This window comes from Chlamydomonas reinhardtii, chromosome 7 (assembly GCF_000002595.2).
Source record: "Chlamydomonas reinhardtii strain CC-503 cw92 mt+ chromosome 7, whole genome shotgun sequence".
Taxonomy (NCBI): Eukaryota; Viridiplantae; Chlorophyta; class Chlorophyceae; order Chlamydomonadales; family Chlamydomonadaceae; genus Chlamydomonas; species Chlamydomonas reinhardtii.
Window position 1 is genome coordinate 900,522 of NC_057010.1, and position 27,877 is coordinate 928,398.

Sequence of the window (27,877 nt, forward strand, 5' to 3'; positions counted from 1 at the left end):
CATCGCCGCCACCCGCGCCAGCAGCTCGAGATCATTCGCCAGCTGCAGCCCCCCATGGGTGCTACTGCTACTGCCACTGCTACTGCTACTGCCGGTGGGCAGCTGCTGCGCGTCGCGGCGCAGCAGGATGTCGCGTGGCGTGTCGCCCAGCCCGTCTTGCACCTGTGTAGGTTGACATAAACACACACGTGCGCGCGCGCACACACACACACACACACACACACACGCACACACACACACACACACACACACACACACACACACACGCACGTGCGCGCACACACACAGAAGCGCTTCAGTGAGTCACCAAGGTACTCCGTCACAGCCTTAAATCGCGTCTTAGCTCTCCCTTCCACTTTTAGCCCCTGCTGAGATTTAGATGGAGCTGTCTTAGGCATGGCTACAGCCACAGCCAAACCCCATAGGCCACAGACCCGACAGATGCCAACCAGGCCCCTCCCGCACTCCCCTTGAAGGCTGCTTCCTGATAGCGGGTCCCGCTTTCCTTGGGCGTGGTGTCATTCCACACACCCACGCTAACCGCCCCACGTTCCCCCCCTGTGCGCCTCACCCCCATGCGCGCCCCCGCCTCCAGCACCAGCAGCCTGGCGCAGTCTGCAGCGCCCTGCCCCGCGGCGGTGTGCAGCGGCGCGGCGTCACTGGCGTTGAGGGCGTCCGGGTCAGCGCCCTGTGCGGGTGGGGAGGTGGTGTGGGGAGCAGGTGGGCGGGGAGTTCCATTCATGATGATTATACGAAGTGCAGGTGGGGAGGAGTGGGGAGATGTGGGGAGGAGTGGGGAGATGTGGGGAGGTGTGGAGCAGGTGGGCGGGGAAGTGGTGGGAGGGGGAGACAGTGAGGGTGGAGAGTAAGGTGGGTGGAGAGGGGGAGTGAGTGAGAGACTAAGCGAGAGTGAGGGAGTGGGAGGGAGCGGGGGAGTGAGAAGGGCGCGCACACACACACACACACACACACACACACACACGCAGCCACGCACCTGCTCCAGCAGCCACCGGGCCACGTGCAGGTGCCCCTTGGCCACGGCCCAGTGCAGGGCGCTGTGGGCGGTGAAGGACAGGCTGGTGCCCTGGCCCTGTGGGGGGACGGGGGGCGTGGGAGGCAGGTGTGTATGTGTAAAACAAACAACAAAACGAAGCCCGCCCAGGTGTGCGTGTGTGTGTGTGTGTGTGTGTGTGTGTGTGTGGGTAAGCCGTTCATGTGAAGAACGTCGTGAAAGATCATAAGTATGAAGTGGAAAGGCAGGAGCATGCGTGGGTGCGCACGCGGGTGCCCGAAGGCACCGCGGCAACTGGCACGACGCGGGGCTGGCCAGAAGGGCGGCGGGGGGCGCGCCATGCGGTGCAGGCAGTGCCCCAGCGCCCCTTCCTCCAGATGTGTGGTGCCGCGCAGCCGCCGTGTCAACCGCCCGCCTCCCCCGCCCCCACCTCCCGCCGGTGCAGCGGCTTCCGCCTATCTGCCTCCTCCTGCATCTCTTGTTGTCTTGTTACACCCACCCACCCACCCACCCACCCACCCACCCACCCGCCCACCCACCCACCCACCCACCCACCCCCACCCACCCACCCACCCACGCACCTGGTACAGCAGCAGTCGCGGGTTGGCCGCCAGCAGGCGCCGCAGCCCCGCCAGGTCGCCGGCCTGCGCCGCAGCCAGCCAGGCGCGGCCCTGATCGCGACCCGCAGCGCCCGCAGCCACCGCCCGAGCCTCAGCCGCCACCGCCCTGCACAGCCGCGCACCGCCACAGGAGCAGCAGCAGCAGCAGCAGCAGCAGCAGCAGCAGCAGCAGCAGCAGCAGCAGCAGCAGCAGCAGCAGCAGCAGCAGCAGCAGCAGCAGCAGCAGCAGCAGCAGCAGCAGCAGCAGCAGCAGCAGCAGCAGCAGCAGCAGCAGCAGCAGCAGCAGCAGCAGCAGCAGCAGCAGCAGCAGCAGCGGTCCAGCGGTGGATTGACAGGGTTGTCACACGGAGCAGGCAACACAGCCGAGGTCACGAATCCTACACAGCTTTTAAACCATGTCGCAAGCCGCATGCTAAGCTTACCCTGCACAGCCGCGCACAGCCACAGCAGCAACAGCAGCAGTGGGCCAGCAGTGGATTGACAGCATTGTCACACGCAGGAAGCACCCAAGGCTCAAGCCCGATCGGCGCTTGTTGAACACCACTTCCACACATGCGTCTCAGCTGCATGCTACGCTCATGATGCGATACGGTAATTGTATGATACGATAATCGCACGCCCGCCACTCCTCCTCACCGCTCCGCCTCCAGACGCTCCTCCTCCCTGTCCGCCGCCTCATCCGCTGCCACCAGCGCCGCCCGCCGCGCCGCCTTCTCCGCCGCCGTCAGCGGCCGCTTGCCGTCCGAGCCCGCCGCCGCAGGCGCAGCCGCAGCCGCAGACGCAGGAGCCGCATGCGGCTGGGCTTGCTTAGGCTGCGATGACGGCCGCTGCTGTGGTGGTGGCGCCTGTTGCGCTGGTGGTGCCGTGTATGTGGGCTGGGGAGCGGTGGCTGCAGGAGGCGGCTGTGCGGGGGTGGGGTTGGGGGCGCAGGCGGGCGCCGCACTAGCGCTGTCGGTGTGGGTGCTGGTGCCGGGCTGCGGGCCCGCTGTATGAGCTGTAGCTGTAGCCGCAGCCTCAGCTGTAGCTGTAGCCTTTGGGTGTGCTACTGCCGCCACGTCGGACTGTGTGGCCGCAACGGCAGGTGCACCTTCGGCAGTAGCAGCTGCAGCAGCAGGAGGAGTCGGGGCGCATCCCTTGCGGTCACTGCTGCTGCTACTGCCGCTGCGCCCTGTTTCCCCGGGCTCTGACGCCCGTGCTGGCGAGGCGCTCGACAGCGGCGGCGGCGCCGCCGCCGCCGCCGCCGCGCCAGCCGCCGCGGCAACGGGCGCGGCCGCTGTGGGCGCACCACGTGGGGGCTCGGGCGCTGTGACAGGCGCGTGCGCCGCTGCAGATGCCGCTGTGGGCGGCGCCGTTGCTTCTGCTGTTGGGGCGGAGGTGGCGGCAGTGGTGGCGGCGGCACTGCCCTGATCAGGGTGTGCTGGTGCCGCAGGTGCCGCTGCGGCCGCTGGGGTCATCATCGCCCGCTGCAGACGGTCCGCCACCTGCGGGGTTATCAGTATGCACACACACACACACACACACATACACACACACATTGTTCTTCATTGTCCTGCACGTATTGCTTTCCCACCCAGGCCTTTGACTCATAAACTGCCCCATGTGCCCTCTGCGCAAACCCACAACCCACATCGTCTCGCGCCAGCCCCGGCGCCCCGCCTCCCCCCCTCCCATCCCACCTCCACCCCACCCCTCACCCCACTCCCACCCGCCCCCGCACCTCGCCCCACACCTCGCTCACCTGTGCGTGCTTGAACTCCCGCGCCAGGTCCAGTGCGGTGCGCCCCTCCGCATCCACCGCACCCACGTCACACGTGCCGCCCCCGCCACTGCCCCCGCCACCGCCGCCGCCACTGCCACTGCCACTGCCAACGCCACAGCCTGCGTCCCTGCCGCTGCAATCGGCAGGTGCTGCTGCCGCTCCCGCCGTCGATCGCGACGCCGGGGCCTCGGCCGCCGCCGGCTTCCACGCCAGCAGCGCCTCCACCGCCTGTGCCCATCAGCAGGGGGGGGTCAAGACCAAGAAGGTGAGCTGAAAGTCGTGTGAGCCCCACCATGGGAACCTGCCGTTGAATGCCAATCTGTGAACCAGCAACAGCACTGATGCTGCCATGCAGCGACCCCACTCCACTCCATCCCCGTGGCACTTTATCGCTGGGCTCTGGCACATCCCCCCCCCTCGATAATCATGAATGTAACCCACCCAACCCCCAAGCCGCTCCCCACCTCCCCCGCACCTCCATGCGGCCGTTGCGTGCCGCCGCATGCAGCGGCGTGGCGCCGTCGCCGTTGCGCACGTTCACGTCCAGGCCTGCGCGCAGCACGCACATGCCAGCGGCATAGGTCGGGACAGCGTGAAGCCGGTCAGAGTGTGCGCTGGGACGCTTTGGCTTCTCCAAAGCGCTGGCGGCTTCATCCAGCCACTGCTGCTCCGTCCCTGCCAAGTGCTCCAAACCTCAAACGCCCGGGCCGCCTTCCTGCCGAGCCCTGCCGGGCTGCTGCCGGGCTGTCACCGGGCTGTTTCCTCCCGCCTTCCCGCTACCTGGCCCCCCCCTGCAGTCACCAGTGCATCCTGTACCGCGTTCCCAACCATCTTTGCAAACCCCCCCCCCCCACCCCTCACCCTGTCGCAGCAGCCACTCCACGCCCTCCACCTCGCCCTTGGCCGCCGCCCAGTGCAGCGCCGTGTGCCCCATGCCGCGGCAGCGCGCACCCAGCAGCCCCGGGCTCGCCGCCAGCATCCCACACAGCGCCCCCACGTCGCCGCCGCGCGCCGCCGCAATCCACTCCTTCACAAGCGGCGGCGGCAGAGCGGTGCCGGCGGCGGTGCCGGCGGCGATGCTGGCAGCGCCGGCAGCCCCATTGCTGGCGGTGGAAGCGCCTGCGGCGCTGCCGTTGGCGGAGCTGCGCCCGGTGCCGGTGCCGGAGTTGGGGTTGGCGCTGCGGGTGACGGCGTTCGCCCCAAGCTGGGGCTGCCCCGCTGCGCTGCTGCTGCCGCCCCCACCACTGCGGCCACTGCTGCTGCTGCTGCTGGCGCCGCTGCCGCTGCCGCTGCCGCTCTTCAGGCCGCCGCTGCTGCCGCCGCCCGCCGCGGCGCCGCGCCCCGAGGCGGCGTCCGGCCTGGCCTGCACCCCGCCGCCCCTCACCGGGCGGTGCTGCTCCAGCTCCTGCACCTGCTCCAGCTCCTGCGCCACGCCTGCTGCCTCCTGGCCCTGGCCCTGGCCCGGCCCCTGGTGCTGCCCCCCCGGCCCCTGCTGCTGCCCCCCCGGCCCCTGGAGTCCCCACAGCTCCTCCAGCTCCTCCTCCGACACGTCAGTCCAGTCGCTGCCGCTGTCGCTGCCGGACTCCCCCGCTTCCCCCTCCTCCTCCCCCTCCTCGTCCTCGTCCTCGTATGTGCTGTCGCCATCACGGTCGCCACCACCGCCGCCAGGGATGCCGAAAGGCCGCGCCCGGCCCCGGCCCCGGCCGCGACCTGCAGCCGAAGGGCCGCCCATGGCCGCACCCAACAGCGCCTCCAGATCGAGGCCCTTCAGGTTCCCGAGGTCGCCCAGATCTCCAAAGGCCGCCAGCGCCGCCAGGTCGTCCAGATCCAGATCCAACCCGTCCATGCCCATGCCACCCATGCCGCCCATGCCACCGAACGGCCCAAAGGCGGCGGCGGCGGCACCGCCGCTGCGCCCGCCGCGCCCCGCCCGCCGACCGCCTCCCCCGCCGCCGCCACCGCCGCCGCCGGCTCCACCGCCACCGCCAGCGCCAAACAGGCCCTGCCGCGCCCCGGCTGCAGCGTCAGCGCCACTGGCTGCGCCGCGGCTGCCGCCGGCGCGGTGCCGGCCACCGCCGTGGCCGCCCGCCGCTCCCTGCGCAGCCGGCGAGCCGCCCATGGCGCCGAACACGGCGTGCAGGTCGCCGCTCTGTATCATCTCCTCCACCTGCGGCGTGCGTGCCGGCCGCATGGAATGAAAGAAAGAGAGTGTGTGTATGTGTATGTGTGTTTGGTGTGAGCGCAGGGCACGTATGTATTTGTTTGTTTCAGAGAGAGGTACCGCAGAGTGAGTGGGTCTGTAGGGCGGTGGCAGTGATGCAGCCCCGGCGCCGGCAGGTCGGACGCCACATGTGGCTGGTGGCTGGGCGCTGCCTGTGCCCCTGGTGAATGCAGCGGTAGTCACTACAGGAACCCGTACGCATGCGCGCACCCATGTACGCATATGTACACACACACACACACACACACACACACACACACACACACACACATGCCCGCACGCACCTGCGGCGGCATGCCCTTCAGCCCCTTGCTGCTGAAGCGAAGCCCCTCCGGAAAGGTGCCTGCGGCCAGATACAGTCAAGGCATCATCCCAAACCCTGTCAGAGCTTCGAGGTCACCAAGCAAGTCGCACCCGACTACTAGCACGGCATGCACACATGGTACCTCCGCTCCTAGCCGCACACGCGCTGGCCTGCACCTGGCGGGAACAGCTCCTTGGGGAAGGGGAAGGGCGGCAGCCGTGCCAGCTCCCGAGGCGTGAAGCACGACAGCATGTCCTGTACCGTCAGCAACATCGTGCGTGCACTAGGGTGAGTTGATGCGTTCCAACCCGTTCCCAAAACCCGCACGGCCGCACGCCGCGTGGCGGTGGGGCTCCGCGCCAAGCGCCAGGCAGGTGCCCCGGCGCTGGTCTCCGCGCCTGGCCAGTATCTCCATCGCAAATCCTAGCCCCGACTCTGCAGTATTGCAGTCACTATCGGCACGTCTCACCCGAATCATGTCAGCCCCGCCGACGATCTCCAGCAGCAACGACTGGAACATGTCCATGAACTCATCCGGGCTGATGTCCAGGCCTTCGGTTGTGCCAGTCTGGTCGTAGTAGCGGCGCTTGCCATCGTCACTAAGCACGCTGTAAGCAACGCTTATCTTCTGGAACCGCTCGTGAGCTGCTGCATCGCCGGGGTTCTTATCCGGGTGGCACTGCGGACAAGGGAAGGGCAGGGTGTTGTGGGCTGGCGTTTGCAAGCAGGGCACGCGAAGGTTTCGCGCATGTCGGCTGATACAGCCATCACCTTCTCCCAGAACATGTTGCAAATACACATAAGCTCACGACAGCCTGCTGAAACTTTTCACGTGTGTCTGGGCAGTCTCGTTCGACTTCTCCCTACCTGAAGCGCTAGTCGACGATACGCCTTTTTAATTTCTTCAGTAGACGCATTCTTAGCTACGCTAAGCTCCGCGTACAGGTCTGGGCCCGAAGGCTCAGACTTTTTCTTCTTGGAACCTGCCATCACGTCGCGCCTCTAATTCATGCTCTCAGAATGTTATATGGGTATGCATTTAAATATGTATGTACAACAATGCTCTGGCAGGGGTTTGACAAGCTGGCTCTCTTGCACCGGTTCGGCGCGATCGGCAGTCGCGCGGTTGATTTCAATGTCTCAGCAGCCCGAGAATAGTATATGCTCTTTCTCTACTTGATGGCCGTGGAGATGGCCAGAATGCCCATGGGAGCAACTGGGTTGACATTTCGTGAAGGGGCGGCACTCACGGCAGCACTGCGGCAGCACAGGCGGCCTGGCCACGGGAGGCAGGCCCTGCCGTACCCTGGGAGCAGTCGATGGTCTTTGCGTGATGCCACTCTCAGTCTATCCCCTCCAGATACGTTGTGATACTCCCTGGCCTGCAAGGAGTGGCATGCGCACGGCGTAGGGACGCGTCATGGACGGCATGGAGCGACCGCCGGGGTGACAAGCCACTGGCGGGCCCCTCGTGACTGGCATCCCGATGAACTCTATTGAGAGGTCATAAAAGAGGCTAGTGGTCGGACAGCACGGCCTCGGCCAGTCGGCCTTTACCTCGGCCCTTGAGGGCGTGGCAACGAAGCGTTCGGTTGTCATCCCAACCGTACTCACCACGCAACACCCCTGCCGCCACGCAAGGTGTGCACACACAAGGCCCCTCACTGTAGAAGCCAAAAGTCATTTCTCTTGCCGGTCGCATTATTCCTGAGCTCCTGGGGCGTGATGCCTGCACCGCCTGCAACCTATTCCGCGCCTGGGACTATCTAGCAGGCCCTGCCCCCCAATTAAGCACTCCTACCTAACACGTTCCAGTCTTCAGTTACGTCGCCAGTCATGGTCACTACCCATCCATCACCCAGCATGCAACACCTTCACCCGAGCACTCAAACTGTGAAGCAGCACTGGAAGCCGTTGCTCAATCGCACACCTGACCACACACGAACACAGACATGTGCATACACCTTGCCCTTTTATCCCTTGAGGGCTGTGCACGTCTGTTAGCCTGCCAGGCATAACGCACACAGACATCGCCGGTACACGCGCCGTCATAATCACGTCTCATGGGTCACACGACCGTGAGAGGCCGCTTTGCGCACTTGCACGGATTGCGCCGTACAGCTCTTCACTACCTAATAGCATTACCATGTATCCCCCCGGCCCCGCCTACCATCTACCAGGAGTCCAGGACTCGCGCATTCGGATATGGATCACTGACGCACACCATACACATCGCGCGCGCGAAGCTCTAGCTGGGCCGACATGCAGGCCTCCAAGCCATACCCCATCCAGATGACACCTGCTTGCACCCACATGCGTCCTGCCTCATTATTGTTGTCATTGCGCCTAGGGCGACTGAACATTGAGGCCCAGCGCCTGCATCTGCTTGCGCAGCTCCTCATAATACCTGTCGAGGGCGGGGACATACAGACACATGAGGCACAGTTAGTTTGCAGCCAGGTGTCGATAGGGCTGCTGTGGTTCACTGCCGGGTCCAAGTTTGGGTACAAATCAGCGGGCGGGTGCAACGCGGGGTCGAGGAACAAGGCAAGCCAGACGGACACGCACGCACGCACGCACATACACACACACGCACGCACGCGCGCATGCACACACATGCACACATACAGGCGAGACGCTAGCTCACCCCCGGGTGGCGTCCGGCGCGGCGCTTTCGATGATGCCGTGCAGCCAACTGCGCTTGGGCGTGGGCTGCTGGACCTGTGATGAGTATGGATCAAAAGTCTTAAGTTCACGGCGGTTCGGCCGCGGCGATCCAGAGCAGGCAATGTGAAAGCACTACTGGGTACATAGCAGGCATTGCGAAGGCACTGTGAAAGTACTGCTGGGAGCATAGCCCGGGCGCCAGGCAGCACCGCGGCATCAACCGGGTGCGGTGACTGCTGGCTGCAGGCACGTGGACTCAGAGCGAGGGTTTGACACGCGCCAACGCGCCTCGCCACCACCGCCATCACGACCACCACCACCACCAGCTCACCGTCAGTGTGGCGGTGAGGTGCGTGCGGCCAGCGCCGGCGTGACGTCCCACCACCTGTGTGTGTGTGCGTGTGTCGATGTTACCGTATATGTGTGTGTGTGTGTACATGCAGGTGCGTACGTAGGCCCCTATCACGCCCAGTCTGCCAGCAGGTCACCGCCCCTGGGCCCCAGGCCCCACCTTGACGCAGATCGCCACAAGGCCATTGGTGACGGCGGGCAGGATGGAGTTGCTCACCACAAAGCCCCCGTCGCACTTCGCCATCACCTGTGTGTGTTGTGTCGAAAGCGCGGAACGAGGTGTTGGGCCAACGAGACAGAGCAGGGCTGCCGGCCGCAGGTGCGTACAGCAGACAGCAACGCAGCAGAACGCGCATACACAGCGCTTCTGCGTGTAGCATCCTCACTCGCCCGCACTGCACACACTGGTGCGCTGCTTCCACACTGGCATCCCCACACGCACCTCCTGCTTCTGGGTGGCTGCGCTGGGCCGCAGCCCGAACTTGCCAGGCGTCTTGTAGGTCACCTCGCACCACATGAGCGCCGGCGGCACGGCGGCGGCGGTCCAGGGAGTCAGCACCGACAGGTCCGTCACACCCTGTGTGCGTGGCAGGCGGTGGCGTGGATGGGGCGGCCGTGGGGTGGTTGGGGCGGTTGGCGGTGGTTGGGGTGGTTGGCGGTGGTTGGGATGGTTGGCGGTGGTTGGGGTGGTTGGCGGTGGTTGGGGTGGTTGGTGGTGGTTGTGGTGGTTGAGGGTGGTCAGGGTGGCTGGGAAGTGATGTGGGGGTCATGCGCGGCACAGTCAAGGCATAGATGGGTCAATTGTGGGTCGCAGTGTGCGGGGAGCCACTGCAACGAGATGCGCACGTGCAGGTGCGCACGGCCACGTGTAGGCGCATGCGCAGGCAACACACGCACCTGTGCCGCGGACACACGAGCCGACAGGCCCGACCCGCGCCAGAACAAGTGCTTGAAGAGCGCGTGGGGGCCGCAGCCCACCATCATGCTACACACGGACACGCCGGCGGCGCCGTCCGTGATGTCGGCGGGCAGCGGCGCCGCGGGCACGTCCACGTCAGGCGCCTCGAAGTCCACTGGCAGCGGCTCCTGCGTTCCAACACGCGAGGTGTGTGTCAGGCATGCAAGGTACGAGGGATGTGAGCGAAGCCCATTCACAGCCAGATCTCAGCACCGCACACGGATGCCAGCAGAGGTTTAAATGTCGGTCCCAAGTTTCATAACAAAACCCGAGTAAGCTGCAGGAACAATCGCGGATCGCGCGGAAAGCATATTGCGGTAGGCAGCAACGTTATCGCCACTGTTCCAAACGGGTGCAGCAGCCTCTACCCACCGGAGCCTGTGCGGTCTCCTGTCCCGGCTGCACCACCGCTGCCAGCTGCGGCGGTGGCGGCGGCGGCGTCACCATCTCCATCACCAGCTCCACCACCACCGTCTGCGGGCCGTCTGCCACCGCCGCCAGGCGCCGCATCTTCTCCGGCGCATCATCCATCACCTCCATTCGGCGGCTGTAGCGCCGGCCCTGCCGCAGCGGCGGCAGCTCCGCTGCGCCCACAGCGCCGCCGGCGCCGGCTGTAGCAGGTGCCACCGGCAGCTTCGCCGGCGGCGGCGGCGGCGGTGCAGCCCGCAGCTTCGCTGCTGGCTGCAGGGCGGCGGCTGACGCCGCCGCCAGGGACACCAGTCCCGCAGCCAGAGCGAGCGCTGCGATGCTGCCCACAAATTTTGCAAGGCCGTGGCCGAGCAGGCCGAGGGAGGTGAGCAGCTGTGTGAGGGCCAGCGCCAGGAATGCGCCTCGCACCAGCGTGACAGCCCAGTCGGCACCGACAGAGTCGAGCGGTCGCTGCTGAGCCGACGTCTGCGCCTGCTTGTCACCACCGCTGCTGGCGGCGCTGCCCGGTGCCGGCTCGAAGCCCCCCGACAGCAGCCTAGCGAGCAGCACAAGGCATCAAACAAAGAGAGGTAGGTGGGTAAGTTAACACTCCCCTCGGGCTCTTGCTGCGTTCCGCTTGTCGCACGTGCAGCCACATACCCCCAACCCTCCACCCAACCCCCGACCCAACATTCATCACAAGCATGCATGCGTGGGGACGAGAAGCACACGTGCAGGACACAGCTGGCACTCACCGACGCATGACGCTTCGCGCCACGTCACGGAGCCCACTGCCGGCGGCAGGGCTTGCTGCAGCTGCGCTGCCTGCTGGCGTAGTAGGCAGCGCGTCTGCTGCGGCCGCCGCCGCCGCCGCTGCGGCCGCCCCTGCAGCGGCAGCCGCAGCCGCAGCCGCAGGCGCCTCCATTCGCACGGGCACGTCCCACAGCGGCACCTGCGTCTTCGCAATCACCTCGTACCGCCTCTCGTACACAGGTCGCGTTGCGCCGCGGCGGAGGTTCCTGCTGCCCAGACTGCTTGCAGGGCCCCCGCCTGCCCCCGCAGCAACGGCACCACTGGCACCGCTCTCCTCCGCCGCCACCGCTGCGGCTGCCGCCGCCGCCGCCGCCGCTGGGGCGGCATGCAGGGACCCTCCACCTGACTTTTTGTGCAGCAGCAACGCCACTTGCACATCTCCAAACTGCGATGGCGCGCGGGCAGACGCCAGATGCTTAGTTTGCGCGCTGCCGCGGCCATACATGTATTACAGCGATCCTTTCAACGCCTGCTGTGCTGAGCTGCATTGGTTCGCACCCCGCCGTGCGTGTCTCACCTTCTTGTTCAGAGCCAGTCGCCCAAGCGGTCCCCGGAGCGCCGCATCCATGTCGATTTCCGCCGTGGCCAGCATGCGCGGCGGCGACTGGGCCTTCGCCGCCGCCGCCGCCCCAGGCTCGCCGCCGCCGCCGCCGCCGCCGCCGTGCAGGCTGAGGTCCAGGTGCTGCGGCTGTGCCACGCCGCCCGTGAGCCCGACGCACTGCAGGGGCTGGTAGACCACCTCGTGGCCCAGCCTGTGTGCGTGTTGGGGTGTGTAGGATTGCGTGCGTGTGTGTGTGCATGTGCGTGTGTGTGTGTGTGTGTGTGTGTGTGTGTGCGCGAGCGTCTGCTCAATGTGTATGTATACAGAGGAATGAAACCACAGCGTTAGACTTGACATGCGAGCGGCTTTTGCGCCACAGCCCACAAATGCTCTCCGCTTTTGCCCTACCATTTTCTTCCTGAAACCACATACTCTCATAAGGACACGCGCACCTGAAGCGCAGCAGCAGGTCGGGCTCGCGGCCGTGCAGCCCCGTCAGCCCCTCCAGCCGCCTCACGCCCACGTGCAGCCGCCGGCCGCGCAGCGCCGCCGCCACGGAGGTGGGCCGCTGCAGCGCCTCCGACAGCGCCGTCTCCTGCGGGTGGCGCGTGAGCGAGGGTGGCGGTTTGGTGGTGAGTCGGTGGTGTAAGTGTGTGACCACAACAAGTAAGTGTGTGAAAGAGAGAGAGAGAGAGAGAGAGAGAGAGAGAGAGAGAGAGAGAGAGAGAGAGAGAGAGAGAGAGAGAGAGAGAGAGAGAGAGAGAGAGAGAGAGAGAGAGAGAGAGAGAGAGAGAGAGAGAGAGAGAGAGAGAGAGAGAGAGAGAGAGAGAGAGAGAGAGAGAGAGAGAGAGAGAGAGAGAGAGAGAGAGAGAGAGAGAGAGAGAGAGAGAGAGAGAGAGAGAGAGAGAGAGGGTGTATGTGTGCATGTGTGTGTGTGTGTGTTTAGCTTGGGTGCGAGTCGGTGTGGTGCAAAAGCGCCAAGCAAGTAAGAACCCCGAGTGCGCTTTGGCCCAATCTGTCATGCTGCTGTGGCTTAGTGCCTCGCCACCCCGCGGTTGGACCGGGAGAGCCCGCTAAACGACACGACACGCGCCGCACACACGTACCACACGCGCGCCACCCACCTGCGCGTACGCCCCTCGCTCGTGCACGGACACGCGGATGGACAGCTGCCCCGGCCGCGGCGCGCCCTTTGCGTCCTTGAGCCGCAGCCTGTGCGCGTGGGCAGAATACACAACACATCATGCAAGTAAGCAAGGTGAGGGCAAGTAAGTAAAGTAGGAAGGTGAGGCTGTCGCGCGTGGTGTCATCTCGGCGGTGCAACCACCCCGACAAGAAACAGGCGGCACAGCAGCTACGGCAGCGTGGGTTCATGTCATGCCAAAGTCCCGGCGCTGAGAAACATCACGGCAAAGGCGACCACGCACATGAACGGTTGCTCCTGGCCCAGCGTGTCGAGCCCAGCCAGCAAGGCATCCAGCGGCAGCGGCTCCGCCTGGATGCAAGGGGTAGTGAAGTAAGAGGGGAGGAGCAAGGCACATGAGCTCAAGCTGATCAAGGCATGACATGGCATGGGCTTCTTGGGCACGGTAACCAAAGTGCTAAATGAGGCCGCGCTCGGTGGCGACAAGAATCCCGAATGCGCTCACAAGCAATAATCATCCCCTGCGCAGGGGCCTCCGTGTCCTCGCCCGCCCGCCTGCCCGCCTCACCAGCCCAACCAGGCTCTTGCCGAGGCCGTCCTCGTCATGGATCTTGATCACCAGCTGCGCGCCCTCATCCAGGCCACCCAGTGGGAAGACCAGCCTGCAGGTCGGCCCCGTAGATGGTTAGCGCACACCGAGGCAGTTTCAGGTAACACCCGTATGCCGTCGCGTTGCTGCATCGCATACCGTACACTGTCTTTGTCTTGCTTGATGTGCTCTTTAAAAGCGAGGCACACCAAACACACGCGCGTGTCATTAGCTAGAACCGGTATCACGGCGTTTGATCGGAACGTCCCAGCAGCCAGCAGCCAGGGTCGGGGCCGGCACCCACGCACCGCTCGTGCCACATGGGGTGCCGGTTCACGTCCAGCACGCGCGTCTCCTGCGCCGGCGTCGCCCGCAGCAGGCCGCCGCCACCGCCGGGCGCTGCTGTCAGTGCGCGGCGGGACTTGGGCAGCAGCCGCCTCAGGACGCCGCCGCCTCGCTTTCCTTTGCTACTGCTGCTGCTGCTGCTGCCGCCGGCTGCCGCCTCGAGCGCCGCGCCGTCCTGCCACTGAAACAGAGCCTCCACGTATCTGCATGCGTTCGTTGGCGAGCATGACGTCATCAGTAAGGCGATATCTAGCCAGGAAGTTCTACTGCTGCTCGGCGGTAAACGCTCTGCCGCACTTCGCCATGGCCCGCATTCGTTACTTCCGTTCCCACCCCCCACGCAGCAGGCGCGCGTGCGTGCCCGAGCCCGTCACCCCGTTCATGCATGCTACCGCCATTGCCGACCACTCAGCCGTCACTCACGGGTCGCACTTGGTGAGCCCCCGCAAGCTGCTGCCCGGCTGCAGGTTCCACGCCTCCGCCACGTGCACCACCAGGAAGGCATCAGCGGCGGTCAACGGCCGGACGCGTGCCGTGAAGGTGCCCATGTGGAGTGTGTCGGCAAACCGCGTCAGCAGCGATGCTGATGTTGGTGTTGAGGGCTGGTTGAGGTGGTTGAGGTGGTTGTGGTGGCGGTTGTGGTGGGGGTTGGAGGTGCCGGCGATCTCTGCAGACTGCTGGCGGCTGGCGTTGATACGGCACAGCAGTGAGCAGATGGCGCCGCTGCTGCTGCTACTGCTGCTGCTGCTGCTGCCGCCGCCACCAGTGTTGAGTCCGGCGCTTCTGCGACCGGCGGCACTGAGGCCAGCATCACTGGCCGTAGCTGCCATCGCTAATGTGACCGATGGCGCGGGTGGCACCGCGGGTGACACGGGTGGAGCGGGGCCCGACGTTGGAGACGTCGCGAACTGAAGCCCAATCGGCCAACAGTCTGGCGCGGCTGAGGTCGCCGCACCATCGATGCCTGGGAAGAGTTGGCTGTTGCGTGAACCGCCGAGACCCGCAGGTGAGATGGCCGGGTAGGGGGAGACAGGACTACCGTCCATGTCGGGAATGCCTCGCTCGCCACCTTCACCAACGGACCCGTCTCCGTGGTCGTGCACCAGGTCTGAAGTGCAAGCATTTGCAAGCAACGCTCCGTATTACTGACAAAAGGAGCATGAATGCGCTGGTCTGCAAATCAATTCGCGCAACTAGACCATTGGTAGCGACTAAGCGCGAGGCGCGCCCCCGCAAGAAACTTACGTGTCATCTGGATACGCAAACTCACCGGTGTCACAAAAGAGCTGGTCTGCCTCAGCGCCAGGTTCGCGCACCTGCTTCGATATTCTGCCCGCTCGCGCAAGCAGGTTGCGGGAGGGCTGCGATTGCGCTTGTTCCATTGTTATAGAGTGTTTGCCTATGTACTATCTGGGTGACTGGCGTGCCGCTCGCTCTTTTAAGGGAAACTCCTACATTGGTCTGGTTATACGACATGCCCTTGTCATGCGACTGAACCCAAACAGCTTTACAACGCTTAGCTTACTAGCTTGAAGGGCCGATGCTGCGTCCACCGGATCACGGTGCCGTCAGTATCGATCTTGCCTTATGCACGTTTCTGGTACAGGCACGCTGACACGCAATGCCACAGTGGCAACGTTCCGGTGCCGGCGCAATCCACGAGTCTCACTGCACACAACGGACCAAACGCACTTTACATTACCGTAGTTGTCGGTAGGCGAACACGAGTCAACATACAATCGGCACAAGCGGAAAAGCCACCCGTAGTCAGTCAGTTTGCGTTTGCGGCCACGGCTTGCGGCTCAGCTTCCATGGGCTCAGCCCCTGAGGCCTTCGCCACCGGCTGCTCCCCAGCACCACCAGCTCCACCAGCACCCGCCGCCTGCTTCGCCGCCTCCGCCTCTGGCTGCACCGCCGCCTCCGCTGCCGCCGCCTTCGGCGCCGCCGCCTTCGCCTCCACCGCCGCCGCCGCGCCGCCACTCCCGCTCGCGCCAGCGCTGGCCGGGACTCCATTGCTCGCGGCCCCTGCCGTCGCAGGCCCCGCCCCGGCAGCTTCGTCTGCCCCCGGCTCAACAGCCATCGCGTCGCCGGCTGTGGCGGGCGCTGGCGCCGATGGCGCCACCGCAGCTGCAGCTGCCGCCGGTTCCGCTGCCCGAGGCTCTGCAGTGGGCTGCACCGGCACCGCGGCTGGCGCCGCCGCCGCCACTGCTGCTGGTGCAGGCTCGGCCGCCGTCGCGTCACCGGCAACCGCCAGCGCTGGTGCTGATGCGGGCGCTGCGTCGGTGGTGGTGGGTGCGGCTGCGGCCACCGCCGCCGCCGTTGCCGCCGGCTCCGCAGTAGCTCCAGCTTCCACCACCGTGGCCGCCTCAGGTGCTGCCGCCGCAGCGGGGGCAGCTGCCTGACAAGGCGCCGGCACCGGCGCCTCCGCCGCAGGCACAGCCGCCCCAGCAGGCACCGCCGCCGCCACCGGCTCTGTCGGCTCCGTCGCCGCCGGCGCCGGCAGCGCCGGCAGTGCCTCCTGCGGCGCCGGTGGCTGCTGCTTCCGCCGCCGCCGGCGCGCCGCCGCAAAGGCGGACTCCGGACCGCTGCTGTCCCCGTCACCGCCCTCCTCATCCTCATCCACATCTGTGGCGTCTGGGCCCTCGTCGCAGTCGGTGTCCACCTCGCACTCCAGGCCGCTCATCAGCAGCGCCAGCTCGCTGCGCACCACCCACGGCGACACCGCCAGGGGCGCCCCCATGCCGCCGCCCATTCCACCCATGCCGCCCATGCCCACACCCATCACGCCCAGTCCCAAGCTGCCCATGCCGCCCATGCCGCCGCCGCCACGTGCGCCGCCTGGCGGCGCCGACAACGGCGCCGCCATGCTGCCAGCGCGGGCGCTGCCCGGCATGTTGAAGTACGGATCGTAACCGCCGCCGCCGCCGCCGAGCGCCATGCCCGGGGTACCGCCGCCGCCAAAGGGCGTGGACAGCTGCATTCCGCCGCCGCCGCCACCCAGGGAGCCGGGGGGTGGCTGCATGAGCTGCGGCGGGTGCGTGTAGCAGTCGGTCGGGTCGGCCATGGCGCCGCCGTACGAGTCGCGCGGCGTCTGTGTGTGAAAAAGCATTGTGTGTGGGAGTTTCAAATGTAAGCATGGCGACAGGTCAGGGCGGAGGGCGCAGTGGCGCAGCACGTGCACGCCAATCCGTCATGGTGTCATCCCTCTTTCGCTACCGCACCCAACCCCATCTCTCCACCGCCCCCAGTACCACCTCCACTACCGCCCCACCCACCCACCTCCGCACCACCGCGCCCCCACCCACCGCGAAAGACCCGTCCGGCCCGCCGCCGCCCGGCCCGGCGCCGGTGCCGCTGTCCATGGACCTGAAGCTGGGCAGGCCGGCGGGTCCCGGCAGCGGCGCGGCATTGCCGCCCGCTGCCATCCAGGACTTGATGCCCTCGTTCATCTCGTTCCAGACCACCTGCAGGCACAGGTGGTTGTTGCCGCCTGAGGGAAAGGGGAGTGGGCGGGCGGGTGGGCGGTGGGGTTCCAGGCGTTAGATGATGGCGGTGAGACGGGAGTGAGACGACGGCAGCGAAAGCGGCGGCAGCGGAGAAGTCCAGACGTTATGGCTGCTGAGGTGAGCGCATGAGCGGGGTACGCTGCTTTGGTAAACAGCACACTCACCTGCCATGACACAAACCGCCACACGCTACCCGCAACCGACCGACACGAACCCACCATCCGCAAGCTCCTTGAGCCGCGTCTCCCACGCGCCCCGCCTCGCGAACAGCCCCTGCCCCTTGTCCGTCATCAGGCTCTCATGCAGCTCCAACATGGCCGTCGCCGTGGCACCGACCAGCGCCGACAGCGCCGCCGCAGCAGCAGCGGACGCCGCATCGCCCGGCGACTCGGGCGGCGGCACAGCCGCCGCCCCGCCGCCTCCGGCGGCTCCGCCGGCGCCTGCGCCTGCCGGCGCCGGCGTGGGCGCTGGCGAGTCTGTGGAGCGCTGCAGCCCTCGGCGCCATGCGGGTCGTGTGTTCTTCCAGGCGGGCGTGACGCAGTTCCAGGGGATGGACTCCTCCAGCCCCAGCAGCTCGCGGCGGATGACGCGAACCACCTCCTTGACGCGGCTGCTGCCGCTGCGCGCCGCCTGCGGCGTGAAGGCCACTGCGGGGAAAGAGATGGAGGGGGATAACATTCATGAATAATCAAGAAGTGAAGGCGCAACCAGGAACAATAGCACAGCAGGCGAGGGGAGGGAGGGAAGGGAGGTGGTGTGGGGGAGGGGGGCTGTAAATACCAGCCCGAACCAAACCAAAGCGGGCGAGGAACAAGAGGCAGGTTCGCGGCGTGGCGGTTGGGGCGGCTAGGGAAGGGAGCGGCACCACTATGGGAGGTTGAGCCCGGCACGAACCACCCGTTAGCATCCAAAGCAGCGTCGGGTCGGGTCGGGTCTGGCGTGTCACAGCCACACGCCCACACCCACGTGCACCCACCTCGTGCGGGCGGCAGCCCCTCCAGCACCAGCGCCGGCCGCACGCCTGGATCCAGGTGCGGCCGCTTGTGCGGCCTGGATCCTGGATCCAGCCCGCCGCCGCCACCGCCGCCTGAATCCATTTGCACGTAGGGCGCGCCGGATCCCGGCGGCCCCATGCCACCACTCGCCTCCGACGCCGTGCGCGGCCGCGGCGGCGGCAGCCCCGCCGGCGACGGCGCACCCATGCCGCCCATTCCACCGAATCCGCCCAAACTGCCGCCGTAGCTGCCTCCGCCTCCGCCGTAGCTTCCGCCGCCACCACCATAGCTGGCACCACCCCCGCCGTAGCTTCCTCCGCCGGCGCCGTAGCTTCCGCCGTAGCCGCCGGCGCCGTAGCCGCCACCCCCGGCGCCGCCGTAGCTGCCGCCGCCGCCGCTGACCGGCAGGGGCATCATCATGCCCATGCTGCCGCCACCCATGCCGCCGCCGCCTCCTCCTCCTCCCCCCATGGGCTGCGCGGGCGGTATGAGCTGCAGGTAGCGCTGCTGGAGCTTCACGGTGCGGCCTGGGGGCCCAGGCGGGTTCAGGGCGAGGGTAAGGGTGAGCAGCCTCAATGCCCAGCTCCCTCCTTTCCCTCCCTCTCTCATCACCTCTTCTCCACCTGCTGCCTTGCTGTACGGTTTACAACCACGGTTTACAACCCACCCTCGTCCCCTTTCAACCATGCAAGGCCCGGCTTCCTCCCCCCCCCCCAGCCTGCTGCCCGCAGCCCTCGGTCCCAATCCCACTCCCCCTCACTCAGCCCCACTCCAGCCTGACGCACCGAGCTGTTCGGGTTCAGGGTGTGCGCGTGGGCTCGTGTTCCTACAGCGCTTCTCAGCCCTCCCGCCTCTCGCCTCTTGCCGCCCTCCAACCCTGGCCTCTCCCTCTCCTTGCCACGTGCCCGCGTCCCCTGTGCCCCCCATCGTCGCCCGCACCCCTCCACAACAAGGCCTGCCAGGCCAGTGCTGCCAGGCCAGTGATACCAGGCCAGTGATACCAGGCCAGGCTGCCCGCAGCCAGCAGCCGCCCGCCGCCCCTCTCCATCACCCCCACCCCCACACCACACACACACACACACACACACACACACCGCCTCTCCTCCCCCGCTCACCCAGCTTGGGCACCTGCAGCTCCACCCAGCCGTTGTGCTCCACGCGCGCCACCCAGGCGTCGTGGCCCAGCAGCTCCGGGTCCGTGGACTTGTTGGCGCTGCGGATGACCACCCTGGGGAGGTGAAGGGGGGGGGGAGGGGAGGGGGGAGGGAGGAGGTGAGTGGGAGGGGAGGGAGGTTGATAGACACGTTAATGCGGAGAAGCTAGGAGAGTCAGGAGGTGCGCCTCGAGCTCAGCGGATCCACCTGTTAGCACACGCCGCCATGACGCAGAGCAACTGGCCGCTCCCATGCTGCGTCCAGTCCCCCAGGAGTGCTGCCCAGGTTGTTGTTAAACGCCCCGGCCCACACCCGTGCGCCTGAGGCCCGGCCTCCGCCGTCGTTGACTCAGCCTCGGACGCCCCGACGCGTCCCTGCTTCCTGGCCCCCAAGCCCCGGCCCCAATCCACCACCAGTCTGCCACGCCTCCCTTCCTCTCTCCCTCGCTCCCTCCCTTCCTCCGTCCCTCGCTCCCTCCCTCCCTTCCTCTCTCCCTCCCTCTCCCTCCCTCCCTCCCTCCCTCTCCCTCCCACCCCTCTCCCTCCCACCCCTCTCCCTCCCTCTCTCCCCATACGCGCACGGCTCACCAGTCGCCGCGCCGCAGCTCCCGCACCCGCCCGGGCAAGTCCGCCGGCTCGCTGCTGCCCCCGCGCCGGAAGCCGCCCCCGCCACCCCGCCCATCATCCGACAGCCGCTGCTCGCCCGACTGCTGTTGCTGCTGCTGCTGCTGCTGCCCGTACCCGCCGCCCATGGGGGGTAGCAGCGGCGCGCCCGGGGCTGCGCCTCCAGCTCCAGCTCCAGCTCCAGCTGCTGCTGCCACGGCCAGCCCGCCCGGACCGGCGCCGGCGCTACTGCCGCCTGGGGTCTGCAGCAGGCTGGCCATGGCCATGTTCTGCTGTGGCTTGATGCGACTCATGATGGCAGACAGGTTAGTCTGTGGTTGGTGGGAGCAGTAATACGGGTCTGTGTGAAAAGGATCAAGTTTGGGCTGGCCTGGGGTTTGGGACCGCGTGTGTGTGAGTGTGTGTGACCGAGCACGTGTCAGAAGCCAACGCGCCCCGCCCGACCTCAGCCCCACCGAAGCTCTAACCCGGGCCTCCGCGATGGCTAAGCATCCCCGCCCGGCAGTGCACATGCAGCGGCCTTGACTCTGCCTGAAGCTCAGCTTGCCTTGATGGTCTTTGCCGCTGCCTGCGCAGCCTGTGTCACATCCTGCCGCTTGACCGCGGCCACGAACGAGGCGTCAGCGACCAGGTATCCATAGATAGGGTCCGTAAGGCTCTGCAGGAATGCACAAAAGGGCGTGTCGCTGAAAGTTCGCGGCAATTTCGCAAGCACGCAGGTTCTTGATACAAGGTCCTCGGGGTTACCCGACCACACCAGCAACAATGCATGTGAGTAAGAAAAGCGCATGGACTAACCTGTGGCACAAGGGCCTGCGCGGGGGCTGTTTGGGCGGATGGCGTGTTCGCCGGAGGAGGCATTGATGTATTCTGCGCTGCGGTAGTGGACCCTGGCTGAGTCATTGTTGGAGCAATCAACTGAGGAGCGGCCGCAGGAGGCTCGTCGGTGCACATTGGTGTGGGGCCACTTGGCGCGGTGTCTGGGGATGCGACCGTCGTTGCGCTAGGTGTTACATTCGCGGGAGGTGCAACTATAGGTGTCAGTGAATCCTGCAGGCTGGCTGGGGCCCCAGGACCCTCCGCCGAAGCCATGTTCTCGCCGGGACTGGTCAACGCTTGCGTACTACAATTGTTCTCATGTCAGCGTCAAACATCCGCATACACGTAATGTGCGGTTCGCGGCCACTTAAACAGCTCGGCGAAGGCATTTGGCCCGACATGGTGTTCGTGCCATTGCCTCGTCCAGCATCGCCCACTAGCGGACCGCCATGCGATCCATGGGGCGTGCCCCTAAGGGAGTCAAGTGACATGGGATGCAGCGTACGGTTAGCGGAGTGCTGTCGAAACGCGAACGCGAATGTGCGCGACACGAAGAGAAGTTGTAGTCGCTAGCACGCATAGAAGGCCGGTTAGCAGGAGGCGGCCACAGCAGACATGTTACCTCATCCAGACGGTAAACGCCACGGGCAATTGAGGAGCGCCGCCGACCCATCACTGATATAGCCAGGTTGCGATGGCTAGGCTGTCGGACGGCTGGCGGGCTGGCGCGGAGCGGAGCTGCGGGGCGCGCGGCATCCGAAACCAACCTGGAAACACCAGCGCCACCGTCGTCCAGCAGCACATGTGAGGGAGGGAGTGAGTGGAAGCGTAAGAAACCGGGAAGGAAGCAGCGGGCCAGACAGCAAGCAAAACAGCACGTCCATGGTCTCTCGTGCGAACTCCACAATCCTTTGCACCATGCTAGGACATCACATGCTTCCCACTCCGTGTCCTCTTGCCCCGGTCACATCCCGGCTTCCCACACCCTGCGTGCGTTACCCACTTAACCCTGCCCAAACCCATACCCCCGCCCAAACCGCCCACAATTGCGCGACGCTCAGCCTCCCATATGGCCGCCATTTCGCGATTACAAGCATCTAACACACAATTAGGCATCACAATAACGTAGTCGACTGGCCATGTTCGAAAACATACTGAACGATGCCAATATGAGTTTCTCCGTGCGAGTGGCATACGTCAGACGCCGCCGCCACGCCGCCACCCTACGTAACCTGCTCTCAGCGGCCTCCGCACGTCCTTCGTTCCGCGTACTTTGCACCCCACACAGCCCAGCGGTGTCGTCATTGGCTTCGCTTGGCATGCCCCAACGCACCCCGTCGTCAAGGCGCGCACCAAACCGCCATTGATGCCGCGCAATAGGGGCACAGCCAGCACATAAACGCCTACCGTTAAGCGGCACCCCGTGTCAGCCGCTGGCCTTGTACAAGGTAGGCACCTCCTCCCCGGCACTACTTACCCCGCCGCCTGCCCCTCCACCCACACCGCCGCCGCCGCCCTGTAAACCCGAGCCCCCTGCTGCTCCCGCTGCTGCCGCCGCCGCGGCTGCCGCGGGCGTGCGGAACACCACAGCCCCATTGGTGCCGGCGCCGGGCGCAGGCGCTGCCACGGACGAGGCCTGCAGCACCGGCCCTCCCGTGATGTTGCGGGTGGCGATGTTGTCGGCGACAAAGGCGCTGAACAGACCCTGCGAGTGCGAGGCGGCAGGTGGGAGGCTGCAGGTGGGATATGGCAGGTGGGATGTGGGATGTGGGAGGGGCAGCAGCAGGGAGGGCGGGAGGCGTGCCGGAAGTGGCCGCCCGCGTAACTGCTAATGCCCGGCCGCCAGCGCGGGTGAGCGACAAACCCGGGTTTGTGTGCCTTCGAACGTACCGCACACACATGACCCCAACACACACGTGCACACACACGTGACCCCAACACGCATACACGCACAGGCGTGTGTGCGTCCTTGTGCTCCGTAACACGCAGGCGTGTGTCCTTTCAACACACACACACACACACACACACACACACACACACACACACACAACACATGCATGCTTGTGCTCTTTAACACATGCATGCTAGCTCCCACCCACCCCGCCGCACCCTGAAGAAGAACTGGTTGAGGACGGGCACGATGTCGAGCTGCCGTGCCGAGCTGCGCAGGGTGGTGGCGGTGCTGCCGCCGCCCAGCCGCAGCGTCACGTCGGTGCCCAGGACCCGGCTGTAGCGGCAGGCCTTGCCCGCGTACCGGCCCGCGCTATAGTACTTGCCCGTGTAGGTGGCTGCGGGCGCGAGCGCGTTGTGTGTGCGTGTGTTGGGGTGCGTGCGTGCGTCAGTGTCGGGGTGCGTGTGCGTGCGTGTTGGGGTGCGCGCGTGCGTGCGTTGGGGTGCATGCGTCGTGTTGGGGTGCGCATGTGCGTGTTTCGTGGGCGTGTGGGGGCAGCACAGCAACAAGCCGCGCAGCCCGCCGGGTAGCACCCCAGGCAAGCGGGCAGGGGCGCACACGTGTTGAATCGGCCCGCACACACAGCTGACCTGCAGGTGTAGTCCCAAGGTGGTGCGCACGATCTTTGCGATTCTTCCTGCCTCGTGAAACCGGATGCCCGGGCCACACAGGCCCCGACCACACAATTACACACACACACAAGCACGCACACACACACACACACACACACACACACAAGCACACACGCACACACACACACACACAAGCACACACGCACACACACACACACCTGGTGTGAGGGTGATGCTGAGGCGGGCGGGTGTGCAGGCGTCCCATTGGATGGAGCGTTTGCCCGTCTCCAAGTCCACCTGTGTGCGGCAGTGCACACGGGGTGTGCGCACATGCGCACGTGTTCGTCTAAGGGCAGAGGGAAGGAGACGCGCTTGCGTGTGTCCAGAGCGCAAGGTAAAAAGGGTGGACACTGCGCTGCTATCAAAACACGCTTGGCAACACACAAACACTTTCCCAATTACGCGCTCTTAACACGCGCTTATCAACAGGGGTGCACGCACGCACCTGCACCGGGCACACGGCTGGTTGTATGGCCAGGCTGAGGGTGGGGCCCTTGTACGACCCCAGCAGCAGCGCCGGCGGCGTGGTGACCTCCGGCGTGCAGTAGGCGTTCAGTGCCGTCACAAGCAGCGCGCGCAGCTGCGTCCGTCCAGCGTGGCAGCACATGTGAGATTGCGCACATGTGCACCCACATTCACAAACACACACACACACACATACACACACATGCACACCCAAACCCACACACCACCACCACACACCCACACCACACCCACGCCTCACCTGCGCGTTGCTCTGCGGCAGCGGCAGGGGGTTGGAGTTGACCAGGTTGTCCAGCGGCGCCGTGGCGAGGTAGGCCAGGTCACGGATCCAGGGCAGGTTGAGCAGCAGCAGATTGGCCTCCGCAGCCAGCGTGGCCAGGTAGCGGCCGGCTGGTGGGGAGGAGAGGAGAGGAGAGGAGAGGGGGAGGAGAGGAGAGGGGGAGGAGAGGAGAGGGGGAGGAGAAGAGAGGGGGAGGAGAGGGGGACAGGAGGGGCAGGAGAGGGGGACTGTAAATGCCGGCCCAAACGAAACCGAACCAAGCGGGGGCGACGCGGGGGAGGCAGAGGAGGGCGAGGAGGGGGAGGGGAGGGGGCCGAGGGGGGTGGGGGAGGGGTGGGAAGGAGGGGGCGAGGAGGGGGGTAGAGGGGAGGGCGAGGATTGGGAGAGGGGGGAGGGGCGGGCTGGGGTGGGGGGGTGGATGTTGGGAGCAGAGGGAGCGTGAGTGGTAGAGAGGTCAAGGGAGAGGAGTACGTATAAGTAGGGTGCAGACAGAGAACACACACGCATGCTCTCTCGCTCGCACGCTCGCGCGCACCTCCTCCCACCAGGTCGAAGAAGTTCCCGAACACAAGTCGGAACGCGTTGGCGTAGTTGCCGCTGCCCACCGGGCCCGTCTGGTGCAGCCGCCGCCGCCCGTGACCCGGCTGCTGCCCCTGCGGCTGCGGCTGCGGCTGCGGCTGCTGCTGCGGCTGCGGCTGCCCCAGCGGCACCTGCCCCTGCTGCTGCTGCCCCTGCTGCTGCTGGTGTTGCTCCAGCAGCGCCAACAAGCTGGCAAACTCCTGCAGACCTGTGTGTACATGTGTGCGTGTGTGTGTGCGTGTGTGTGTGTGTGTATGTGTGTGAGTGTGTGTGTGTGTGTGTGTGTTGCACCTGGCACGTCACACCCAGCTGTCGCACCGGACACAGCGGCGCACACATCAGCGCAATCACTGTGCCTAGCTGCACACCCACCAGCCCCCTCCTCCCCCAGGGGTCCAGGGCTTGCCGACCCCATTACCCGCCGCCGCCGCCCCACCTGCCGCCGCCTCACCTGCCAACTCCGACCAGCCGTCGCCACCGCCGCTACTGCTGCTGCTGCCGCCGCCGCCGTCTGCTGGCGGCGCCGCCACCTCCGGCGCCACTGCCACCCACAGGTCGGACATGCGTGTCAGCAGGTCATCCGCCATACCTGCCACCAGCTCCTGCGACCAGCCGCCATCATCGTAGTCGCTGCCGTGGCCATCGGCAGTAGCGCCGTCCAGTGTGCTACTGCCGCCGCCGCCGCTGCCGTCGCCGCCGTAAGCCGGTGCCGCCGCTGCCGGTGCCGCCGACGCTGCTGGTCCGTTCCCTAATGCCGCCGACGCCGCAACGCTTCCTCCTGCTGCTCCCCCCTCCTCCTGCCGTTGCTGCTGCTGCCGTCCCGCTGCACCACCTCCGCCCTCCTCCCCCTCCTCCCCCGCCTGCCCCTCCTCCCCCTCCAGGGGCAGTGGCGCCAGGGCCTCCAGTGCCGCCAGCTGCTGCAGCAGGGCGTCAAAGGCTGCACAGCAGCAGCAGCAGGGCAGCAGCAGCAGGGCAGCAGCAGCAGGGCAGCGGGTCGGGCAGAGCTGTGTCCAGACGTACGTGGTGCAACATTGGCGGGTGGCAGCAAGTGCGTCAGGGCGGCGGCATTTCCACCAGCAAGCGCGGAAACAGGTGCGTGAGGCCGCTGGGAGGCGCAACGCGACGAGGCACAGGCGCAACCCATACCGAGCAATAACAGGCAGACCCCACACACAGCGCTCAAGCCGCAATCAAGTGCAACCCGTTGACTGCAGCTCATCACAAGCCCGATCGCCCTACCTGTCCACCCTGCAACTCGACCACCTGCACCCACCCACGCCGCCACGTACACCACGCACTCACGCCGCCGCCCACCTGCGTTCCAGAGGGCCAAGTCGTCGTCGCCCTCCGCTGTGCCGGGCGCCTGACCGCCGCCGCCGCCGCTGCCGGTGGCACTGCCCGCCGCCTCACTCGCACCCGCACCCGCACTTGTGTGCGCATCAGCCGCCGGCGCCGCATGAGCACTGAGGTGGACACCGCTGCCGCCGCCGGTGCTGCCGCTGACGGTGCTGGCAGTGCCGGTGCTGTTGGTACCAGCGCCCGCCGGTGCCCCCGCTACTGCCAGCGACTGACGATGCGGCCCCAATGGCAGTAGCAGTAGAAGCAGTAGCAGCTGCAGCATCAGCAGTAGCACGAGCCGAAGGCGGTCACGCGACTATCTGAAGCGGCGATCCCGGCCGCGGGTAAAGCCACTGCTGAACTCCTGCTGATGAGCTGGCGGACTGGCCAACGCAGTCATCGGCCCACAGCGACTGCCGTGTTATTTGTCGGACAGTCCGAGAGCAAGGTAGCCAGGGTACTTATTTTCACTTCATGTTACATGGTTAAGGCATTCGCGGTTCAAAGGATTTGTATGCAATATATAAAGGCTACCGGTAGATAGTGCAGCACACGTGGGAGTGGTGGCGGTCAGCGGCGCGCACGCACCCCGCATCTCGCACTCACTAACGCCCTGCAGCTCATGCGGCGGTGTCAATGCATCGAACCCAGCCGCCCCGCACGCATTTGTCAAAGTCGTATGAGCATGTTATAAAAAGAGGGACAAAATGGACACCCGCGCGTGTGTTTATATACAGTGCATATTCATCCCCACCTTCGCGCCACAAACGTGAAGTCGGTATCATGCACAACACATGCAAGTCCCATCCTGCGGAGATGCAAATCTGGATGATGCCGTCACACATAACGCGCCTCGCTCTCAGGATAGCAAACATTTCGCCGCCGCCGCCGCCGCCGCTACCTCGCCCGCGCCGCCGCCGCCGCCGCCGCCGCTACCTCGCCCGCGCCGCCGCCGCCGCCGCCGCCGCCGCCTGGCCGCCGCCCGCCAGCGCCTTGAGCGGCAGGCTGCCCACACTTGCCTCCAGCGGCCGCGCCGCCGCCGCCGCCGCCGTCAGCACCGGCAGCGTTACCGCCGCCGCCGCCGTCTGCGGCCGCCTGACCCTGCCGCCGCCGCCACCGCCGCCACCTCCGCTCCACGTGCCCACTGCCGCCACCGTCGCCGCCGCTGCCGCCGCCGCCGTCACCGACGGCTGTAGGGTGCATTTCTCCATAGTATGGCTTAGGCTGCCCACTGCTCCGTCACCGCCACCACCGCCACTACCGCCACTACCGCCACTGCCAGGCGCAACGTACCGTGTGTTGGGCCTGCTCAGCTGCGCCTGGCGCACCTTGGCAATCATGTCACCTCCCAACACGCCCAGCCCGCCGCCCAGCGGCAGACCCACGGCCCCCGCGTCCGCCGCCGCCAGAAACGCCCACAGGCCGTCGCCGCCGCCGCCACCGCCACAGCCGCTGTCGCTGACAGACCGCTGGCGACGGGCCCCGCTCGCGCCCTGCGGCGCCGCCGCCGCCGCATTGGCGGCGGCGACGGTTGCGCAGGATGCAGCTGCTGCGAGGTTCTGCAGATAGCTTGAGCCACTGGCGGCGGTGGCGGCGGCGGCGGCGGTGGCGGCGGCGGTGCGGCCGACGATAGGGTTGGCGGAGCGCACACGTGGCGGCGCCGCCGCCGGCAGCCGCAGCCCTCCGGAACCGCCGTCAGAAGCGCCGCTTCCGGCGTCGCTGCCGACAGCGCGGAAGCGTGTCGGCGGCAGGATGTCATAGCCGTAGCCGCCGCCGGCGGCCCCT

General features: G+C 66.4%; 5 protein-coding genes across 5 annotated transcripts in view; all 5 read right to left on the reverse strand.

The window, feature by feature from the left end:
* CHLRE_07g318900v5 (uncharacterized protein) overlaps positions 1-7,106 on the reverse strand; it is a 10,826-nt gene extending 3,720 nt beyond the window's left edge. The window contains exons 1-12 of the mRNA XM_043063935.1: positions 6,784-7,106; positions 6,386-6,595; positions 6,093-6,171; positions 5,897-5,955; positions 4,253-5,558; positions 3,867-3,940; positions 3,371-3,619; positions 2,269-3,113; positions 1,594-1,738; positions 995-1,090; positions 572-688; positions 19-162 (exon numbers count right to left, since the gene is read on the reverse strand). Coding sequence (XP_042922503.1) covers positions 19-162; positions 572-688; positions 995-1,090; positions 1,594-1,738; positions 2,269-3,113; positions 3,371-3,619; positions 3,867-3,940; positions 4,253-5,558; positions 5,897-5,955; positions 6,093-6,171; positions 6,386-6,595; positions 6,784-6,906 — 3,447 coding nt within the window. The 5' untranslated portion in view covers positions 6,907-7,106. The remainder of the gene's footprint in view (positions 1-18; positions 163-571; positions 689-994; positions 1,091-1,593; positions 1,739-2,268; positions 3,114-3,370; positions 3,620-3,866; positions 3,941-4,252; positions 5,559-5,896; positions 5,956-6,092; positions 6,172-6,385; positions 6,596-6,783) is intronic.
* Positions 7,107-7,408: 302 nt separating this feature from the next.
* On the reverse strand, positions 7,409-15,176 carry CHLRE_07g318950v5 (uncharacterized protein). The gene is made up of 16 exons (XM_001700965.2): positions 15,003-15,176; positions 14,156-14,840; positions 13,696-13,935; positions 13,367-13,460; positions 13,082-13,149; positions 12,779-12,866; positions 12,107-12,249; positions 11,631-11,865; positions 11,056-11,498; positions 10,265-10,856; positions 9,832-10,020; positions 9,377-9,511; positions 9,095-9,181; positions 8,915-8,968; positions 8,564-8,637; positions 7,409-8,323 (listed from the first exon to the last, which is right to left on the reverse strand). The coding sequence occupies exons 2-16, from the start codon at positions 14,776-14,778 to the stop codon at positions 8,263-8,265; spliced, it is 3,126 nt and encodes a 1,041-aa protein (XP_001701017.2). The 5' UTR covers positions 14,779-14,840; positions 15,003-15,176; the 3' UTR covers positions 7,409-8,262.
* A 51-nt stretch (positions 15,177-15,227) lies between these two features.
* Positions 15,228-21,166, reverse strand: CHLRE_07g319000v5 (uncharacterized protein). Its single transcript, XM_043063936.1, has 8 exons — positions 20,809-21,166; positions 20,558-20,668; positions 19,975-20,321; positions 19,349-19,461; positions 18,215-18,760; positions 17,457-17,885; positions 17,038-17,222; positions 15,228-16,823 (listed from the first exon to the last, which is right to left on the reverse strand). Exons 1-8 carry the CDS (start codon positions 20,911-20,913, stop codon positions 15,504-15,506), a joined length of 3,156 nt encoding a protein of 1,051 aa, XP_042922504.1. The 5' UTR covers positions 20,914-21,166; the 3' UTR covers positions 15,228-15,503.
* A 494-nt stretch (positions 21,167-21,660) lies between these two features.
* Positions 21,661-26,576, reverse strand: CHLRE_07g319002v5 (uncharacterized protein). The gene is made up of 8 exons (XM_043063938.1): positions 26,069-26,576; positions 25,206-25,691; positions 24,711-24,962; positions 24,137-24,285; positions 23,858-23,992; positions 23,571-23,649; positions 22,939-23,117; positions 21,661-22,534 (listed from the first exon to the last, which is right to left on the reverse strand). The coding sequence occupies exons 1-8, from the start codon at positions 26,373-26,375 to the stop codon at positions 22,256-22,258; spliced, it is 1,866 nt and encodes a 621-aa protein (XP_042922505.1). The 5' UTR covers positions 26,376-26,576; the 3' UTR covers positions 21,661-22,255.
* Positions 26,577-26,680: 104 nt separating this feature from the next.
* The window catches only part of CHLRE_07g319001v5 (uncharacterized protein), a 6,556-nt gene continuing 5,359 nt past the window's right edge, over positions 26,681-27,877 (reverse strand). Inside the window, exon 5 of the mRNA XM_043063937.1 lies at positions 26,681-27,811. Within this exon, the coding sequence (XP_042922506.1) occupies positions 27,025-27,811 (787 nt within the window). The 3' untranslated portion in view covers positions 26,681-27,024. The remainder of the gene's footprint in view (positions 27,812-27,877) is intronic.

Coding starts and splice junctions, on each gene's coding strand:
- CHLRE_07g319000v5 (XM_043063936.1), bottom strand. CDS start 20,913: ATGACTCAGCCAGGGTCCACTACCGCAGCGCAGAATACATCAATGCCT. Junction 20,322..20,557: donor CAGCGGCAAAGACCATCAAG/GCAAGCTGAGCT, acceptor CACCAACCACAG/ACTAACCTGTCTGCCATCAT. Junction 18,761..19,348: donor GCTGCAGGTGCCCAAGCTGG/GTGAGCGGGGGA, acceptor CTGGGCCCCCAG/GCCGCACCGTGAAGCTCCAG.
- CHLRE_07g318950v5 (XM_001700965.2), bottom strand. CDS start 14,778: ATGGACGGTAGTCCTGTCTCCCCCTACCCGGCCATCTCACCTGCGGGT. Junction 9,182..9,376: donor CAGCCACCCAGAAGCAGGAG/GTGCGTGTGGGG, acceptor CAACACACACAG/GTGATGGCGAAGTGCGACGG. Junction 8,638..8,914: donor ACCTCACCGCCACACTGACG/GTGAGCTGGTGG, acceptor TACTCATCACAG/GTCCAGCAGCCCACGCCCAA.
- CHLRE_07g319002v5 (XM_043063938.1), bottom strand. CDS start 26,375: ATGCTGCAGCTGCTACTGCTTCTACTGCTACTGCCATTGGGGCCGCAT. Junction 23,650..23,857: donor CAGCCGTGTGCCCGGTGCAG/GTGCGTGCGTGC, acceptor TGCCGCACACAG/GTGGACTTGGAGACGGGCAA. Junction 22,535..22,938: donor TCAACCAGTTCTTCTTCAGG/GTGCGGCGGGGT, acceptor TCGCACTCGCAG/GGTCTGTTCAGCGCCTTTGT.